This window comes from Salvelinus sp. IW2-2015, unplaced genomic scaffold, assembly GCF_002910315.2.
Source record: "Salvelinus sp. IW2-2015 unplaced genomic scaffold, ASM291031v2 Un_scaffold1648, whole genome shotgun sequence".
Taxonomy (NCBI): Eukaryota; Metazoa; Chordata; class Actinopteri; order Salmoniformes; family Salmonidae; genus Salvelinus; species Salvelinus sp. IW2-2015.
In genome coordinates, this window is record NW_019943060.1 from 32,212 (window position 1) to 52,848 (window position 20,637).

The 20,637-nt window shown below is 44.8% G+C and overlaps 1 protein-coding gene across 1 annotated transcript in view; it reads right to left on the reverse strand.

Annotated features, from left to right (window-relative positions):
* LOC112071577 (slit homolog 3 protein-like) overlaps positions 1-20,637 on the reverse strand; it is a 185,089-nt gene that overhangs the window by 21,395 nt on the left and 143,057 nt on the right. Inside the window, 2 exon segments of the mRNA XM_070439444.1 lie at positions 7,553-7,683; positions 18,061-18,301. Coding sequence (XP_070295545.1) covers positions 7,553-7,683; positions 18,061-18,301 — 372 coding nt within the window.

Below are 20,637 nucleotides of genomic sequence, written 5' to 3' on the forward strand. Positions count from 1 at the left end.
TTCCCAGACATAACAGAAACCCAGACAGAACAGATCCAGGACAGACCCAACATAACGATATCCAAGACATAACCAGATCCAGATAGAACCCAGACAGAAACAGTCATCTAGACAGAACAAGATCTGACAGACCAACAACGACCCAGACAGAACAGACCCGACAGATACACGCCAACAAGAACTCAGAAACGGAAACGATACCCAGACGGAACAGACCAGACAGAAACACGATCCACGCACCAGAACAGATCTAGAACAGAAACAGTATCTAGACGAGACACGACAGAACAGACCCCAGACAGCAACACGATGCTAGACAGACCACAGCAAGAAACAGACCAGGACCAAACAGATCCAGTACAGAACAGATCCCAGACCAAACATATCTTAGACACGAACCATATCTAAGAACAACACAAGACAAGAAAGACCCAGGACAGAACAGACTAGACAGACACAGACAGAACAGAATCCACGACAGAACAGACCCAGCACAGAACAGATCTAGACAGACACCAACAGAAACAGATCCCAGACAAACAGAATCTTGCACAGACAGACCACAGATAGAACAGCCACAGAACAGACCCAGACGGAACACATCCTAACAGACACAGACAGAACAGATCCAGCACAGAACAGAATCTAGACAGACCACAGACAGGAACAGATCCAGACAGAACAGAACCCAGACGAGACAGATCTAGACAGACACAGACCAGAACAGCATCCAGACAGAACCGACCCAGACAGAACAGATCTAGACAGACACAGACAGAACAGATCCAGACAGAACAGATCTAGACAGACACAGACAGAACAGATCCAGACAGAACAGACCCAGACAGAACAGATCTAGACAGACACAGACAGAACAGATCTAGACAGATCCAGACAGAACAGACCCAGACAGAAACAGACCCAGACAGAACAGACCCAGACAGAACAGATCCAGACAGAACAGATCCAGACAAACAGATCTAGACAGACACAGACAGAACAGATCCAGACAGAACAGACCCAGACAGAACAGATCTAGACAGACACAGACAGAACAGATCTAGACAGATCCAGACAGAAACCAGACCCAGACAGAACAGATCCAGACAGAACAGATTCTAGACAGACACAGACAGAAACAGACCCAGGACAAAACATATCCAGACAGAACAGATGCAGACATACCCAGACAGTGGAGTCACTGGACCGGACCGTAACTCAGCTGTGTGTAGTGAGCTTGTGGCTCCGGCTCCTGTAGACAGAGGCTGAGTCCCAAATAGAAACCCTATTACCGATATAGTGGATAAAGTGCCAATTGACAGCAAGTGTTCCACAGAGATCAGGAGAAATGGAGTGTGACGTCTGGCTGGCGGATCACCACCAACAGGAACCCTAAAAGAGACCGGCGTACCTCGACCATGTTTAGCTCCCTGTCTCTGGAAGCTGGAGTCAACTGCTTTCAAGGGCATAGCTGAAAACACTGTTGTGTTTATTTGCACCTGGCTGCCCCAGCCATAAGATGGTTTAGATAGTTGCTGTTAGACCTAGCTAGCCCAGCCATTAAGATGGTTTAGATAGTTGCTGTTAGACCTGGCTAGCCCCAGCCATTAAGATGGTTTAGATAGTTGCTGTTAGACCTGGCTAGCCCCAGCCATTAAGATGGTTTAGATAGTTGCTGTTAGACCTGGCTAGCCCCAGCCATTAAGATGGTTTAGATAGTTGCTGTTAGACCTAGCTAGCCCCAGCCATTAAGATGGTTTAGATAGTTGCTGTTAGACCTAGCTAGCCCCAGCCATTAAGATGGTTTAGATAGTTGCTTAGACCTGCTAGCCCCAGCCATTATGATGGTTTAGATCAGGGGTGTCAAACATACGGCCCGCGGCCGGAACCGGCCCCAAGGAGGTTCGATCAGGCCCGCAGGATAATTTGAAAGTGGAAAAAATGCATAAAAGACATGGAATTAATATTTTTAATTCGCTGCAATTCATGGATTATCCGCTAAGGGCGCACTCTTTCCATCAGAGTAGAAGACAAGCCGCATCACTGAGACAGACTGAAAACAGCAGACGGTATCAATGCGCCATCTGCTGCTTGTTACGACGTTGTTAATACTTGGTCTCTACCTCTCCGCTACACCCTCATTAGCCAAAATGTCGTTATCCAAACGGAGAAAAGTAGATAAGGAGTGTAGAATTTTCAAAGAAAAATGGACCACGTCCTATTTATTTACAGAGATGCACGGAAAACCTTCGTGCTTGGTGTGTTTGCAACAAGTTCGGTATGAAGGAATATAATATTCGACGCCACTACGAGACTCATCACAGCGAAAAATATGACGGCTTGCAAGACAACTGAGAAGAGTGACTAGATGGAAGAGTATGGTTTAATTTTAATGGTCCGGCCCACTTGACATCTCCTAGGCCGTATGTGGCCCACGATGCGAAATGAGTTTGACACCCCTGGTTTAGATAGTTGCTGTTAGACCTGGCTAGCCCCAGCCATTATGATGTTTAGATAGTTGCTGTTAGACCTGGTGCCCCAGCCATTAAGATGGTTTAGATAGTGCTGTTAGACCTAGCTAGCCCCAGCCATTAAGATGGTTATGATAGTTGCTGTTAGACCTGGCTAGCCCCAGCCATTAAGATGGTTTAGATGTTGCTGTTAGACCTAGCTAGCCCAGCCATTATGATGGTTTTAGATAGTTGCTGTTAGACCTGGCTAGCCCCAGCCATTAAATCTGTTCTGTCTGGATCTGTTCTGTCTGTGTCTGTCTAGATCTGTTCTGTCTGGGTCTGTTCTGTCTGTGTCTGTCTAGATATGTTCTGTCTGGATCTGTTCTGTCTGGGTCTGTTCTGTCTGGGTCTGTTCTGTCTGGGTCTGTTCTGTCTGTGTCTGTCTAGATCTGTTCTGTCTAGATCTGTTCTGTCTGGGTCTATCTGGATCTGTTATGTCTGGATATGTTATGTCTGGGTCTGTCTGGATCTGTTCTGTCTGTCTGGATCTGTTCTGCCTGGGTCTGTCTAGATCTGTTCTGTCTTTATCTGTTCTGTCTAGATCTGTTCTGTCTTTATCTGTTCTGTCTGGATCTGTTCTGTCTGGGTCTGTCTAGATCTGTTCTGTCTTTATCTGTTCTGTCTGGATCTGTTCTGTCTGTTCTGTCTGTGTCTGTTCTGTCTGTGTCTGTTCTGTCTGTGTCTGTTCTGTCTGTGTCTGTCTAGATCTGCTCGGTCTGGGTCTGTTCTGTCTGGATCTGTTCTGTCTGGGTCTGTTTTGTCTGGATCTGTTCTGTCTGGGTCTGTTTTGTCTGTTCTCAGAGACAACTGCTGGCTTTACTGTTGCAGTAGCCCTCTCTCTCTCTCTCTCTATCAATTTTAAAATGAAGGGGCTTTATTGGCATGGGAAACATTTACATTGCCAAAGCAAGTGAAATAGATAATAAACAAAAGTGAAATAAACAATAACAAATGAAAAGTTAACATTACACTCACATGTCATATTATGTCTGTATACAGCGTTGTAATGATGAGCAAATAGTTAAAGTATAAAAGGGAAAATAAATAAACATAAATATAGGTTATATTTAGAMTGGTGTTTGTTCTTCACTTGTTGCCCTTTTGTTGTGGCAACAGGTCACAAATCTTGCTGCTGTGATGGCACACTGTGGAATTTCACCAAATAGATATGGGAGTTTATCAAAATTGGATTTATTTTCGAATTCTTTGTGGGTCTGTGTAATCTGAGGGAAATATGCGTCTCTAATACGGTCATACATTTGGCAGGAGGTTAGGAAGCGCAGCTCAGTTTCCACCTCGTTTTGTGGGCAGTGTGCACATAGCCTCTCTTCTCCTGAGAGCCAGGTCTGCCTACGGCGGCCTTTCTCAATAGCAGGGATATGCTCACTGAGTCTGTACATAATCAAAGATTTCCTTAATTTTAGATCAATCACAGTGGGCAGGTATTCTGCCACTGTGTGCTCTCTGTTTAGGACCAAATAGCATTCCAGTTTGCTCAGGTTTTTTGTAAATTCTTTCCAATGTGTCAAGTAATTATCTTTTAGTTCTCTCATCATTTGGTTGGGTCTAATTGTGTCGCTGTCCTGGGGCTCTGTGGAGTCTGTTTGTTTGTGAACAGAGCCCCAGGACCAGCTTGCTTAGGGGGCTCTTCTCCAGGTTCATCTCTCTGTAGGTGATGGCTTTGTTATGGAAGGTTTGGGAATCGATTCCTTTTAGGTGGTTGTAGAATTTAACGGCTCTTTTCTGGATTTGGATAATTATTGGGGATCGGCCTAATTCTGCTCTGCATACATTATTTGGTGTTTTACCTTGTACACTGAGGATATTTTGGCATCATTTTGCATGCAGTCTCAATTTGGTGTTTGTCCCATTTTGTGAATTCTTGGTTGGTGAGTGGACCCCAGACCTCACAACCATGAAGGGCAATGGGTTCTATAACTGATTCACTTATTTTTAGCCAGATCCTAATTGGTATGTCAAATGTTATGTTCCTTTTGTGGCATAGAAGGCCCTCCTTGCCTTGTCTCTCAGATCGTTCACAGCTTTGTGGAAGTTACCTGTGGCGCTGATGTTAAGGTCGAGGTATGTATAGTTTGTTTGTGTGCTCTAGGGCAACAGTGTCTAGATGGAATTTGTATTTGTGGTCGTGGCAACTGGACCTTTTTTGTAACACCATTATTTTTGTCTTACTGAGATGTACTGTCAGGGCCTAGGTCTGACAGAATCTGTGCTGAAGATCTAGGTGCTGCTGTAGGCCCTCCTTGCTTGGGGACAGAAGCACCAGATCATTAGCAAATAGTAGACAAAAAGTAGACAAAAACTTCAGATTCTTGTARGGTGAGGCCGGGTGCTGCAGACTCTTCTAGTGCCCTCACCAATTCGTTGATATATATGTTGAAGAGGGTGGGGCTTAAGCTGCATCCCTGTCTCAGCCCATGACCCGTGGAAATAAATGTGTGTTTTTTGCCAATTTGAACTTGTGGTTTGTGTACATGGATTTTATAATGTTGTATGTTTTAAATTTTGCCAATTGGAAATTGTGGTCTGTATATTTGATCATTTCATTGAGGATACCATCAACCACACAGGCCTTTTTGGGTTGGAGGGATTGTATTTTGTCCTGTAGTTGATTCAATGTGATTGAAGAATCCAGCGGGTTCTGGTAGTCTTTAATAGTTGATTCTGAGATTTGTATTTGATCATGTATATGTTTTTGCTGTTTATTCTTTGTTATAGAGCCAAAAAGATTGGAGAAGTGGTTTATCCATACATCTCCTTTGGATAGATAACTCTTCGTGTTGTTGTTTGTTTAGAGTTTTCCAATTTTCTATGGATTCTTCAATTACATTGAGCTGATTTCTGACGTGCTGTTCCTTCTTTTTCCATAGTGTATTTCTACCAGTCTCTCTCTCTCTCTCTCTCTACCAGTCTCTCTCTCTACCAGTCTCTCTCTCTCATACCAGTCTCTGCTCCTCTCTACCCAGTCTCTCTCCTCTCTAACCAGTTTATCCTTCCTCCCCCCTTTCTCTAACCCAGTTCCTCTCTTCTGACCCCCCATTCTCTCTCTCTACCATTCCCTCTCTCTATCCCCTATTGTCTACTCTCTCTCCTTTCTCTACCTAAGTCTGTCTCAGTCCCTCTACCAGTAGGCCCACTTTGTTCACAAGCTGCATGTCCTCTTCTCTCTTTCACCTCTCCACTGTGTACCTCAGGCTTCACTGCAGCTCTAACGTGGCATTTCGGTTTTTCTTTCACAAAGGAAGACATTTGTGCTGACGCACTGGAGTGGAGCAGAGAAAAGGCGACAGGAGGAGAGAGAGAGACATTTGAACCCCTCTAATAGGCTCTTCTCCATTGACCCATCTAAATCACAGTGACATGGCCAGGTCAATGACTACTTTTCTGAAGGGTACCTTACTAATAAAATAGTGTAGGCGTGGCAGTGGATGGCTGAACTAGAAAGAGTGGGGGGAATTGGGTAACGGATTGAAACGCTCTCTGTTCAATCTTCTGTTGATGTATTCTATGCCTCCCCATAAACTCTCTAACTCCTCCTGTAACACTCTCGGTCAATCTTCTGTGATGTTTCTATGCCCCTTTCCCCTTTTCCTCTCCCTCCATCTCCTGAATAATAAGTAGACGAGTTCCTTAAACTAATAGAGGGATTACTAGTGGCATTTTAGGTAAAGGGCAGGAATGACACAGTGAGGACCCAGGCATTCATCTGATAGTAATGAGTCCTGTACCCATGCTACCTCCTCCTCTCCCTCCTCTTCTCTCCAGATTAGGTCTGGACAGATGAGTGGTTCACCCCTCACCTTTCATCCTTGACCAGACTACCCTCATCCACTTCTCACTTCTTCCTTCCTGTTTTTTCTCACCGCTCTCTCTCTCCCCTCTCCACCAGCAGCCCTTCATTCCCACGGTGAACTCCTCTCCTCCTACCCCATCTCCACTCTTCTCATCTTCTCCTAGCTGTGCTCTCTCCTGTTTCCTCTCTCCTGTCTACCTTCCCCTGTCTCCTCCCTCCTCTTTTCTGTCTCCTCTATCTCCTCTCTCCCATCTCCTGTCTTCATTCCCTTGTCTCCTTTCTATCTCCCGCCCTGCTCCCACCCTGCTCCCGGCCCCTCCTGCCCCACTCCCGCCCTGCTCCCACCCCGCTCCCGGCCCCTCCTGCCCTACTCCCGCCCTGCTCCCGCCGCATCTTTACTACACAGAGGGCTGAGGAATGCAGCGACCGCAGCCACCACCACCACTCTCTCTCCCTCTCTACCTCCACGAAGCTCAACTTATAGATGGGGCTTCCCCTGACAGTCCGTCCACATCTGCACCTCACTGGGCGGGAGCAGTGTAAAATTGAGGCCCTGGCTCGGAGTGAGACCTGCTGCTCTGGTTCCACACGGTTAATGGTAATGCTGACTATCACAGGGAGACCTCAGGAATGCCCTGGGAGATGTGTACTCTGGGTTGTGCCAGGCCTCTGGGGTGGCACATGTCACACTAATAGGAGCAGACGGGTAATTCCCCTCCTCACTTTCCCATCCCGTCTCCTCACACGCACCCCGCTACCCGCAAAACATCCTCTGCTCCCCAAAGAYAATGGTTGCGGCGCTGCCAAAGCCGCAGAACGTTACGTCACTCCGGGGAAAACAAGGGACTACTGAGGGGGAGAGTCTGGAGATGCAGAACAAAATGAGGAAGCCATGACGCATCAGACAGACTTGGGCTGGGAGACAGGCCTTGCGCTGGGGTTGGAGCTGGGGATGGAGCTAAGGCTGGGGCTGGTTATGGGGCTGAGGGAGGATCAGGTGAATATAATTTCAAATCACCTTCCCTCCCCTGCTCTGTTATGGCTGACTGGCTCAAATTACAGCCACTCTCCTTCCCCATTCTCACAAGTCCCAAGGAGTGCTATGGCTGATATAACCCCTAATGCAACACTAACTAGCTTCCCAGAGTTCCCACTGATGACCCCTCCACTGTTTTCTCACCTCCATTACTCTATTATAATGATGTTTAATCTGTGTGTGTGTGCTGACCTGTAGACAGTGGTCAGCGGGTAGTTAGCGATGTCGTAGATGATGCGTATGTGTCCCTGGTACAGCTCCAGGGCTAGAGGATCATGGTCCTCCTTGTAGAGCAGGATACCATTGTCCTTATCTGTAGCCACCTGGAGAGACAGATGAGAGGGAGAGAAAGAGAGAGAGAGAGAGAGGCAGTAATGTAGACAAATAGCTCCATACTTTTTATAACTTTCTGGTTAAGAGTGAGATTACACTATTAAATTAGCAACAAATATATAGGTAATCAAATTGTACAACTGAAGATCAACACAGGAGGAAAAGATTGACAGAGTGTGAGTTAAATGACCAATCTTAATCATGCTAGCTAAATTCAAATTTGCTAGCTCACTAGCTAGCTCCAACTGTTTACTTGTGGTAACCATAGCAACATGGCCACTGAGGCATTGCTAGCAGCAGCAGCAGAGACTGTGAGACTCCCCCCCCTCCCCCCTTTTTTGAATTTCCAGCAGAAATCAAATCTGAGAAGGGAAGAATCAATTTTAAACACAGAACCCAGAGGGAGAACCCAGAAGGAGAACCCGGAAACTTTGTTTGCTGACTGCTCACACAACAGGACTGTTACAAACCTGTTATTTTACACTAAYGTGACCAGATTTCTGAAATGAAAACCGGGGACATTTCCAGTTCGGCGGTCAATATATAATTAAAATATCCAATGTTATTATCTATTAAATAAAAATGGGGGACAATTCCGGTTTCATGTATTTAGTCTAACAGGCACACTGTGATAGAGAAAACAACTATATTACAGAAACAYTACAGACAAGACAGAACTGTCCGATCTGAACAGCCATTCAGTGGTCCTGGTAGTCTGGGTAGAATAACAGCAGAAGAGAACATGAGCAAAATAGAAAAAAAACAGAGACAATAGTCTATGTGAAATACTTAACATAATAAAGAAATAAGACGATGATGAGATTGGTAACTACATAATATACTTATACCAACCTAATCTGTATATTTCTCAGAAGAATGCATCTTATTCAGGATTGCTCTGTCTTTGGCCAGTTTCTCGATGAACTCCTGGCAGGGGAGGTTGAAGTTTGTCYTCACAATAAGCATGGCCTTGATGGTAGGAACAGTGAACCTATTCCTTGCTGCTGTCCATATATCATTCATTTAGGAGAACACTCTCTCGACTGGTGCATAACTTCCAGGTAAGCACATGACAACAGACGCTAATCTAGCCAGGCTAGTGTGTGAGATGTCGTTCTCTTTGAAGTGGATAACCACCGTGCTCCATCTCTGACTATTGTCTCAGATGTTTTCCATTCTTCAAGTGATCCCCCCCTTTAGGAACTCTTGCAGGCCAGTAACCTCGTCAAACAATGCAAATTCATTGATGGTCACATTGGGGCATTTTTCCTGCAGTGTGGCTGCTGACTTCTGGATCTCTTCACACTGAGGTTGCCTTTTTAAAAGGAGACCATGTAAATCTTTTAGATGATCTGTTTGCTTCCCCATGCTTGCAAGTAGTTCACAGCCGTAGTGAAGACTGATTGGGATGTTTTGAGAAAGCTCTCTTTAGACATTTCTCCATTTTCCTCTTGCTCTCTCAGAAGTCCTCTGACAAAAACTGGAATGAAGTTGTCATCACGTCTTGCAGTCAATTTTTCCTCAATATTTCTCAGAATTGCAGCTGACTCCACAGCACAGCGGTCCTGGCCTCCAAGCATCTTGAYCGTGTCACTGAATACGGTCAGGTTTCCATGGACAAAGKCCAGCCAAAGTTCAGTCAGTGGATCTTCGAACATTGTTCGCAGGACAACAGGGCATTTGTCTTCAGAAAKAAAAAAGGATTTCAATRGCACATACCTTTTCAGCACTCTTTCTAGAGCAGGGAGCWTGGAYAKCCAGCGAACATTGCTGTGTCCTAAAATGTTATGGTACTCCTGGCCAACAAACTCACAAAAGCTCTTCAGTCTTTCTACTCTTGACGGTGAAAATATTAAAATATCCAAATATCTTTGTGAGCAGGTACTCAACATCAAGGGGAATAACATCCAAAGCTGTTCTGTCCGTGTTTTGAATGATGTGGGAAGGACAACCTAAGCCAATCACCTCCTGCTGCAGAGGATTTTTAACTTTGGTATGGACATTGACGCTCCCCAGCCTATTCAGTCCTCCAAAGTTGGTATTTGTGTTGTCGGCAGAGAATGCCACGACTTTCTTTTCCAGGTAAAATTTTGTGATGACCACCAGGACCTCAGCTGCAATTTCCTCTACTGTTTCTCCTTTCAATTCAACAAAATCAARCAGTTTTGTTTCCACAGATGTGCTGCCATCATATATCTTACAATATCTGACTACTATTGGCAGCARCTTTACATGTCCATGATTGGACACATCAATGGACAGGGACACRMATTCAACCTGKTCTAGGTCCTGTGTTACCAAAGTAGTTGCCCATGGTGCTAACACGTTACTCACTGTGGCGTCACATTTTGTCCTAGCACATGTAAACTTTGGCTCATAAAGCTTCCGTGTCAGTTGTGCTGTGCAGTCCATAGATCTGTAAATATGATTGTGTCGCATGTGGTATTGTCATGACGTGGCCCTCTTTGGGTATAGCGTGCCTTCCCCCTCTCTCTCTCGCCTACACCCAGGCTGCTGTTATCTCAGGTCGTAAATTCCTGGAGGAGACTCTCTTCCTCATGGCCAGACAGTATAGAGAGAGAAAAGGTTTCACAGGAGAACAAAGGAACCTCTTCTCCAGCATAGAACTTGAGGACTGAACAATGAACATGTTTTGGAGAAGGTGTACAAGGTCGGGGAWGAATCCAGCTACGACCGGTCCATTTCGTTTAACTTCTTATGGCTGGGGGCAGTATTGAGTAGCTTGGATGAATAAGGTGCCCAGAGTAAACTGCCTGCTACTCAGTCCAAGAAGCTAAGATATGCATATTATTAGTAGATTTGGATAGAAAACACCCTGAAGTTTCTAAAACTGTTTGAATGATGTCTGTGAGTATAACAGAACTCATATGGCAGGCAAAAACCTGAGAAAAAATCCAACCAGGAAGTGGGAAATCTGAGGTTTGTAGGTTTGCCTATCCAATATGGGGTCATATTGCACTTCCTAAGGCTTCCACTAGATGTCAACAGTCTTTAGAAATTGTTTCAGGCTTGTATTCTGAAAAATGAGGAAGTAAGAGCAGTCTGAATGAGTGGACCCTAAAGTGTCACAGAGCTTTTTCATGCGCGAGACCGAGAGAGTGCCTTTCTTGTTTACCTTTTATATTGACGACGTTATTGTCCGGTTGAAATATTATCGATTATGGTTAGGCTAAAAACAACCTGAGGATTGAATATTAACATCGTTTGACATGTTTCTATGAACTTTACGGATACAATTTGGATTTTTTGTCTGACTGTTTTGACTACGTTTGAGGCTGTGGATTACTGAAGAAAACGCGCTAACAAAACTGAGGTGTTTGAATATAAAGAGACTTTGTCGAACAAAAGGAACATTTATTGAGTAAATGAATGTCTGCTGAGTGCAACCATATGAAGATCATCAAAGGTAAGGGATTAATTTTATCTCTATTTCTGACTTGTGTAACTCTTCTACATGGCTGGTTACTTTTTGTAATGATTTGTCTAGTGGGCTATGTTCTCAAATAATCTAAGGTATGCTTTCACGGTAAAGCATTTTTAAAATCTGACACCGTGGTTGGATTCACAAGAAGTTAATCTTTAAACCTATGTTAAATATGTTTTGTTTTCTGAATTTTTATCCAAATTGTATCCGTAAAGTTCATAGAAACATGTCAAACGATGTTAATATTCAATCCTCAGGTTGAATATTAACATTGTTCCCAGAGAACAGCACTGCCACCCCTAACAACCCCACTGACCCCCCCTTCATACCGACCACCCTTACCCACACCCCAGTCAACAAGGAGGCTCACATGTGGACACCTACTACAGAGCGAAGCCCCCCCCCCTGAAATACACCCACATACCCTCCTTGTAACAGGCCCTGTGCACCCAAGCCCCACACCGTAAACCCACTACTCTGGTAAAACCCACTGAGGTGGCCATCCTCATTGACTCAAATGGGAAATTCATCCAAGAGGATAAACTCTTCCCCCACCACAAGGTGTTCAAAATATGGTGCCCAAAAACACAGGATGCACTCCACATCCTGTTCCAGCCTGACTTTGGCACACCAGGCCACATTATTATTCACTACAGCACCAACAACCTGCGAGAGGAGCAGGAGAGAGTAGGCAGCCTGGTCAACAGAGTAGAGGAGAGGGCCTCTGAGTGGTTCCCCAACTCCCACATTACCATCTCCACTCTGCTGCCCTGCACAGACTGTCATCCTGTACCATTCAGAAAGTCAATATTTTTTTATTTATTTAACCTTTATTTAACTAGGCAAGTCAGTTAAGCACAAATTCTTATTTACAATGACGGTCTACCCCGGCCAAACCCAGACGACGCTGTGCCAATTGTGCGCCGCGCTATGGGACTCCCAATCACGGCCGGATGAGATACAGCCTGGATTCGAACCAGGTACTGTAGTGACRCCTCGCACTGAGATGCAGTGCCTTAGACCGCTGCGCCTCTCGGGAGCCCTCAATGCTGACATCACCAGAGGGTGTGGCCTATTCAGGAACGTGCATRTTGCTCACCAACAAACACTYACCCCAGAGCATCTGCACGACCACTCCCACCTGRGGAAGCAGACAGTAGGGATTTTTGCCAAGTCTCTAAAGGACGTGACACTTCGTAGACAAACACCCCATGCCGCACTGGACAGAGGACCACCCAGAGACCCCTACCAGACCGCTGCACCACCAAGGAGCCCCAGGCCCCCTCAATACCCGACCAGACCAGCACACCCCACAGGCCCCACCCACCACCAGAGCATCASCCCTTCCATCGGCGCAGCCAGACTGGACCGGGCCCAGCCTACTATCCCACACCAGACCACCACCTCTACCAGACCAGAGAGGCAGCCCCCCAGCCCAGACCTGGCCCCCCTCCACTCCATAGGGCCCAACAGCAGGTCCAGCACAGCTACGCAGAGGCCCTCAGACAACAGGAAAACTCTGTAGGACTGAGTGAAATTAAACAGCTCCTCCAATACATCTGCACTAAACTGCACTAAATGCACACACACACACAAAAATRGCTATTGTACTAAAAGTTTACTTGTTCAATGAATAGGAAGGAGGAAAACAGAAAAAGAGAACTCATGTTTGCTGTTATCCTGTTCATCTCACTCTGAACAACTTAGTTGTTAGTAATTACTGTATTTCTGACTGTGCTGTTCATCTCACTCAGAACAATTTAGTAGTTAGTAGTTACTGTATTTCTGACTGTGTTATTCATCTCACTCTTAACAATTTAGTAGTTAGTAGTTACTGTATTTCTGACTGTGCTGTTTATCTCACTCTTACCAACTTAGTAGTTAGTAGTTATTGTATTTCTGACTGTTACTGTTATTGTTATTGTCATTATACTAACTGATAGTGACATGAAATCGCTATCAGTTAGCATGCTATCAGTTAGCATGTGGAACTCATCGACCTTTGGACTGAAGAGTTTAGCACTTAAAGATGTTGATGTCATCATTCTGCAGGAGACATGGTGTAAGGCAGACATTGTCAATCACTGTCCCACAAGCTACAGAGGGGAAATTGTGCTGTCACAGAAACACAGCTCAACAGAGGCAGAGACTCTGGAGGATTGATAATTTGGTACAAATCCGAACTACAAAATCAAATTGATCCCATAAAAATGGTAAATATCACATTTGGTTCAAACTGACAGAAACATATGTGTTCCTTTGCGCAATATATATCCCCCCCAGAATCCCCATATYACTCAGAGGAGATATTCCCCACCCTTGAGGAAGAGACATGTAAACATATAACACTATCAAACCAAAAGAACAGAGACCCAAATAATGGTGAATTATGCCTTCATTAGTGTGAGACTTTAAAACTCTATAAACTTACACTCAGAACCAAAAAAGCCCAGTACAACAGCAAGCAGCTGACACTAATTGAGGAGTCCATAAACACAAACAACTTCTGGCAAAATTGGAGAAAAAAATAAATAATCGAAACTAGAGGAATTAGCAATACAAAATGGCGACATATGGACAACCCATTTTAAAACACTCTACAACACTGTTCAAATTGATACAAATGCAGAACAACGCCAAATTCATAAGAAGTTGAATGGATTAGAAGAAGCTATAAAGGACAATCAAAATCCATTGGACTCCCCAAGTACTGACCAGGAGCTCTATAAGAAACTTCAAGCCCTCAAATTTAAAAAAGCATGTGGACCTGATGGCATCCTAATTGAGATACTCAAATTCACTAGTGCACAATTTCAATTGGCTATATTAAAACAGTTTAAATTGATCCTCAGTGTAGGTTATTTCCCTGACATCTAGAATCAAGGACTCATTACCCCAAGCTTTAAGAACGGAGACAAATTTGACCCCAACAATTACAGAGGCATTTGTGTGAACAGTAACCTGSGGAAGGTTTTCTGTAGTATTATAAATTATAAATTATAAGTTCTAATCTTCCTTAATAAGCACAATATCTTGAGTAAAAGCGAAATTGGATTTATACCAAAACACCGCACGACCGATCATATTTACACCCTACACACCCTGATAGATAAACGTGTCCACCAAAATAATACCAAAATATACTTTTGCTTTATCGACTTCCAAAAAGCATTTGATTATATTTGGCATACAGGACTGTTCTACAAAGTTATTGAAAGTGGTGTAGGGAGTAAAACATATCTCAAATCATTACCAAGCCCCGCAATGCCAAGAGCTGAGCAAAGAGTCCCCTCATCCATCTGGTCCTGGGACTGAATTCACAAACCTGTTTTACTGACACACTGAAGCCTCAGGACCAGAACATCCAATCAATCAGAATAAACCAAATTACAACACAGTAAAAAAAACTACATTGCTTATTGGGAAACACAAGCACAAAGCAAAATGCAGTGCTGGCCCTAAATCGACAGTACAGTTGACAGTACAGAATGACACAAATATTAATTTCCACAAAGTTTGCTGCTTCAGTGTCTTTAGATATTTTTGTCAGATGTTACTATGGAATACTGAAGTATAATTACAAGCATTTCATAAGTATCAAAGGCTTTTATTGACCATTACATGACGTTGATGCAAAGAGTCAATATTTGCAGTGTTGACCCTTCTTTTTAAAGACCTCTGCAATCCCTGTCTCTTATACACATCTAGATGTGTATAAGAGACAGACACAGGACTGATGGTAGCACTCACCTTGTCTTCTCCGGGACAAGCTTTYTTCCGRATGCCCCAAACAATCGGAAAGGGGATTCATCAGAGAAAATGACTTTACCCCAGTCCTCAGCAGTCCAATCCCTGTACCTTTTGCAGAATATCAGTCTATCCCTGATGTTTTTCCTGGAGAGAAGTGGCTTCTTTGCTGCCCTTCTTGACACCAGGCCATCCTCCAAAAGTTTGCCTCACTGTGCGTGCAGATGCACTTACTGGTGGTGCCCCGATCCCGCAGCTGAATCAACTTTAGGAGACGGTCCTGGCGCTTACTGGACTTTCTTGGGCGCCCTGAACCCTTCTTCACAACAATTGAACCGCTCTCCTTGAAGTTCTTGATGATCCGATAAATGGTTGATTTAGGTGCAATCTTACTGGCAGCAATATCCTTGCCTTTGAAKCCCTTTTTTTGCAAAGCAATGATGACGGCACGTGTTTCCTTGCAGGTAACTGTGGTTGACAGAGGAAGTACAATGATTCCAAGCACCACCCTCCTTTTGAAGCTTCCAGTCTGTTATTCGAACTCAATCAGCATGACAGAGTGATCTCCAGCCTTGTCCTCGTCAACACTCACACCTGTGTTAATGAGAGAATCACTGACATGATGTCAGCTGGTCCTTTTGTGGCAGTGCTGAAATGCAGTGGAAATGTTTTTTTGGGGATTCAGTTCATTTACATGGCAAAGAGCGACTTTGCAATTAGTTGCAATTCATCTGAACACTCTTCATAACATTCTGGAGTATATGCAAATTGCCATCATACAAACTGAGGCAGCAGACTTTGTGAAAATTAATATTTGTGTCATTCTCAAAACTTTTGGCCACGACTGTACACTTGGCTGACCATGGTTACTGATCAAAACCTGAGAAAAACTTTGACAAAGTACAGGCTCAGTGAGCACAGCCTTGCCATTGAGAAGTGTAGACACAGGACAATCCCTGTAGAGGAAAGGCTGTGCAACAACTGCACACAGCAGAACCCGAGACAGAGCTGTATTTCCTGACAAAATGTAAAAAATATTAAACAATTAGTGTAATTTCCCCAAATTTGAAACCCTTATCCAAGGTTTCAAAGACTTCTCTGATAAGAATTGGCTACCTGTCCTGTTGGGGGGGGGGGCAGAGAGCTGTGGGTTGGCAGTGCACTACATTGCTGCCTGCCTTAAGATGAGTGATAGTGTCCTCTATGCTTACTGTTATTGTTATTGTTCAACGTATGGTTATTTTGACCCTTGATTATTGTTGTTACTTTTGTCCCGTTCACAATATAAATTTTGTATTATTTTAATTATGTTAGTATTGTAAATCTCCAAAGTAAGATTTGGCAATATGTACATTGCTAGGTCATGCCAATAAAGCAAATTGGAGAGAGTGAGAGAGTGAGAGTTGAAAGAGTACTGTGATCTTGATGCTCCTTTCCAATAAATATTGAGGCTCTTATTCTGGCAACATGACGATCGATGCTTGACTGCCATTTGACAAATACAAATATTCTCGCTCTTATCCATAATAATGTCATCATGTAGACTATACCCACACACTGTATCTGTGAGCTGTTGGATGGAGCCCACGTGCCAAGACCAGAGTAGACACATTTGCTTGTGACAAAACTATCAGTGAGTTGAAAATGTGATGGAAACATATTAAACTTTCGATTTTTATTCGGTGCATGAAAACTTCCTCGAAAAAGTACATTTAGTGAGCACTACATCTTCACGCATTGATTTTTATCCGCAAAAAGTCAATTTGGTGGAAACACTACTGGTGGCAAAATGCGCATATCTTCTTCACGCAGATTCTAAAGTATTCACATGAAAATCTGTCACCAATTGGATGGAAACCTGAAGGATACCATTCTGTAGTTACTCTATTTGAAATGGAAACATATGGCATGGGGAGACGGTTACTTTGCTTAGTATGCAACATAGAGTGGCTTACAACTCAAAGCGTAATTTATTTGAAAACTGTACTTCTCTATTTTAACTTGAAAGGATGTTTTCCATGTTGTTTCATGCATCGTGTGTAAAACTGTGGCAGAATGTACTAACTGAACACTGCTTTTGGAATGGGCCAGCTTCATTTCCTCTTGGCCATGTATCTACCTAACCTAGCTACTTACAATACTCAAAGTCATGCTGTCACCTTTAGCACAGAGATTAAGACCAAGTGTTTTATTTTTACCTCAGTGTTTTTAATTAACATTAGCGTTCCCCCTCGCCAACAAGCACATCAGCTCATTTGGAGGTAAGATGCGATCCGCCGGCCGTGACTCACTGCCAGTGATTGGGCTGATAACGGTCGCCACGCCGACACTCTATTACCATAATACATATCCCCTCAAGCCACATTATTCATGCTAGCGAACAAAAGGTGACATTATAATAATGTCACCGTCCCACCGTCCCTGTGGTGTCTGGTGGTAGCTCAGAGCCAGACGGCTGGCTGAGAGCCTCAATAATAGAGTTTGCGTTCCAAATGGCACCCTAGTACCTATGTAGTGCACTACAGACTATGGGCTCTGGTCAAAAGTAGTGCACATAGGGAATAGGGTGCCATTTGAGATGCAGAGAGAGAGAGAGAGAGATTTTTTTATGCTAGCCTCTTAAGAAAAATATCCCTCTAATACCTTTCCCAAGGGTGCTACATTCTATACTTTAAGTGCTGCGTTGATGGGGGCTAGTGTGCACAACTCACTACTTAATCCTCAAGACAAGGTGTTGAGGAGAGACTGTTCTTTCTCTCTCTTATWAACCTGAAGTGCTATCATCCATTTCTGATAATGGTGCATGAGGTAGAGAATGACGTTATGGGACGTATGATCAGTTATAGGGAGACGCCTGGACTACTCAGACTCATAGGGCTGTCATATAGAAGGTGACTGTTGAAACAAGACAATTCCAGCACTAACTAGATAGATGTCATTGTGTCTGTGTGAATGAGGGCTGGGTCTGGGCCCTGGTCAAACGTAGTGAACTACATAGGGAATAGGGTGTCATTACAGACAAACCCACAGTGATGTGAAAGGTCATACAGTACCTGTAGGGAGATGTGGGCAGTGTTACGGGTTAGAGGTCAAGGGTTAGAGATGGTACAGTACCTGTAGGRAGATGTGGGCAGTGTTACGGGTTAGAAGTCAGGGGTTAGAGATGGTACAGTACCTGTAGGGAGATGTGGGCAGAGTTGCGTATCTTGGCGCTGGACAGCTCCAGGTAGGCATCTTTGCCCAGCAGGTGGACGGTAACGATCTTGTGGCACTTGTTTCCGGTGAAGCCAGACAGACAGCGGCACACAGGCTCCCCAGCCATCACTAGACACTGGGCTCCATTCTGACACTCTGACTGGTCACATGGGCTGGTCTGCAGCAGGATCATAGGGGGAGGGTTCTCGCAGAACAGACCACTACAGGATGACAGAGACAGATGTGTGGGTTAATATCACACTCAATTAAGCTGCCACACACACTCCACCATGGTCCCTCCCATCATGATTATACACACCCTGCACCACCCCACACTACCCTGCACCACCTTGCACCACCCTGCACATCTCTCTTCTAGTCTAATGTCCTGCGTCCACAGGCCAGCACGATACTTTCTCTCTCTAGTTCTAATGGTCCTTGGTTCCACAGGCCCAGCAAGGATGTTTACTTTTCTTCTCTCTAGTGTCTGTATTATGCCGTCCTGGTCCACAGGCCAGCAAGATACTTCTCCTCTTCTCTAAGTCTTATGGGTATCCTGCGTCCACATGGCCAGGCAAGATACTTTCTCTCTCTAGTCTTATGGGTCCTGGTGTCCACAGGCCAGCAAGATATCTCTCTCGCTAGTTCTAATGGGTCCTGGTCCCACAGGCCAGCACAAGGATACTTTTCTCTCTCTAGTCTAATATGGTGCCTTGGTCCACAGGCCAGCAAGATACTTTCTCTCTCGTAGCTCTAATGGTCTGCTGGCTCTCACAGGCTCTCTAGGTACACCATGTAGTCCAGTGCTTAGTTTTTTCTCTGGAGCACCACAGAACATCTAATTGCTGGGTTAGCCTGTGGACTTCCCCTGGGAGCCGGCCTGTGACCGCTTCTTCACATGGGCCGCGTGGCCCAGGGGCCCACATGCCCCACACTGTCGTGGTTATGCTGTGAGTGGCAGGCGCTGGCATAGGGTTGGTGTGTCTGCGTCTACTTGGCCCTGCCTCTCTAGCTCGCCAGCCTCTGAGCCCCATTAGACCATAGACCCTCTGTGTTCTGTGCTCTGGTGATTCCCAGGGAGGCTTGGGCCTTGGGGGTGGACGCGGGCAATGTACGGCCAGGCCTACAAGGCAAGTGTGGTGGTAATGCAGAGTTGTGTGCGTGGAGCAGCCTTCAGATCGGCAGCCCTCCCTTCCCTAGTGGTGGGGCAGTGTCTGGATGGCGCTGACCGTGCCATTGATTGCGTTTCCCGGACTGAGGAGATGCCCGCAGCTGCTGCCCCACATCGCGCACTGCTGCAGATGAGAGGCCTGGCCAGGTCTGTCTTCCACCTGAATACTTGTTCTGGTTGCAGCTCAGGAGATCAAAGTCAAATCAAATTTTATTTGTCACAGTACAACATGGTTAGCAGATGTTAAGGGCTGAGTGTAGCGAAATTGGCCTTGTGCTTCTAGTCCGATCAAATGCAGTAATAGTACCAACGAGTAATCTAACCTAACAATTTCACACAACTACTAGCCTTATACACAACAAGTGTTAAGGGAATAAAGAAATATTGTACATAAAGATATATGAATGATGATGGTACAGAACGGCATAGGCAAGATGCAGTTAGATGGTTATTGTAGAGTACAGTCTTATACATTGAGATGAGTAATGCTAGGGGTATATAAACATAAAGTGGATAGTTGATACAGTGGCTAGTGATTTACATGATTACATAAGATGGCAAGATGCAGTAGATGGATATAGAGCGACAGTTATATACATTATACATATGAGAGAGTAATTGTGTATGTGGTATGTAACATTAATGATTATAAGGGGCATTTGGTTAAAGTGGCTAGTTGGTACATGTTTACATAATTTCCATCAATCCCATTATTTAAAGTGGGCGGGGGAGTTGAGTCAGATATGTGGCAGCGGCCACTAAATGTTAGTGGTGGCTGTTGTAACAGTCTGATGGCCCTTGAGTTAGAAAGCTGTTTTTCAGTCTCTCGTCCCTTGCTTTGTGATGCACCTGTATGACCTCGCCTTCTGGATGATAGCGGGTGACAGGCAAGGTGGCTTTGGGTGGTTTGTTGTCCTTGATGATATTTATGGGCCTGTCCTGTGACATCGGAGTGGTTGTAGGGTCCTGCGAGGGGCAGGTAGTTTGCCCCCGGTGGATGCGTTGTGCAGACCTCACTACCTCTTCTGGAGAGCCTTACGGTTGTTGGGCGGAGTGGCAGTTGCTCGTACCAGGCGGGTGATACAGCCCGACAGGATGCTCTCGAGTTGTTGATCTGTAGAAAGTTTGTGAGTGCCTTTTGGTTGCTGACTGGCCTTCTTCACAACGCTGTTCTGTGTGGGTGGGACCAATTCAGTTTGTTCGTGATGTTGTACACGAGGAACTTAAGTAACTTCCACCTTCTCCACTACTGGCCTTCGATGTGGATAGGGGTGGGGTTGCTCCCTGCCCTCTGCTGTTTCCTGAAGTCCACCAATCATCGCCTTTGTTTTGGTGTTGACGTGAGTGTGTTTAGGGTTAGTTCCTGAGTCTCGACCACCACTCTTT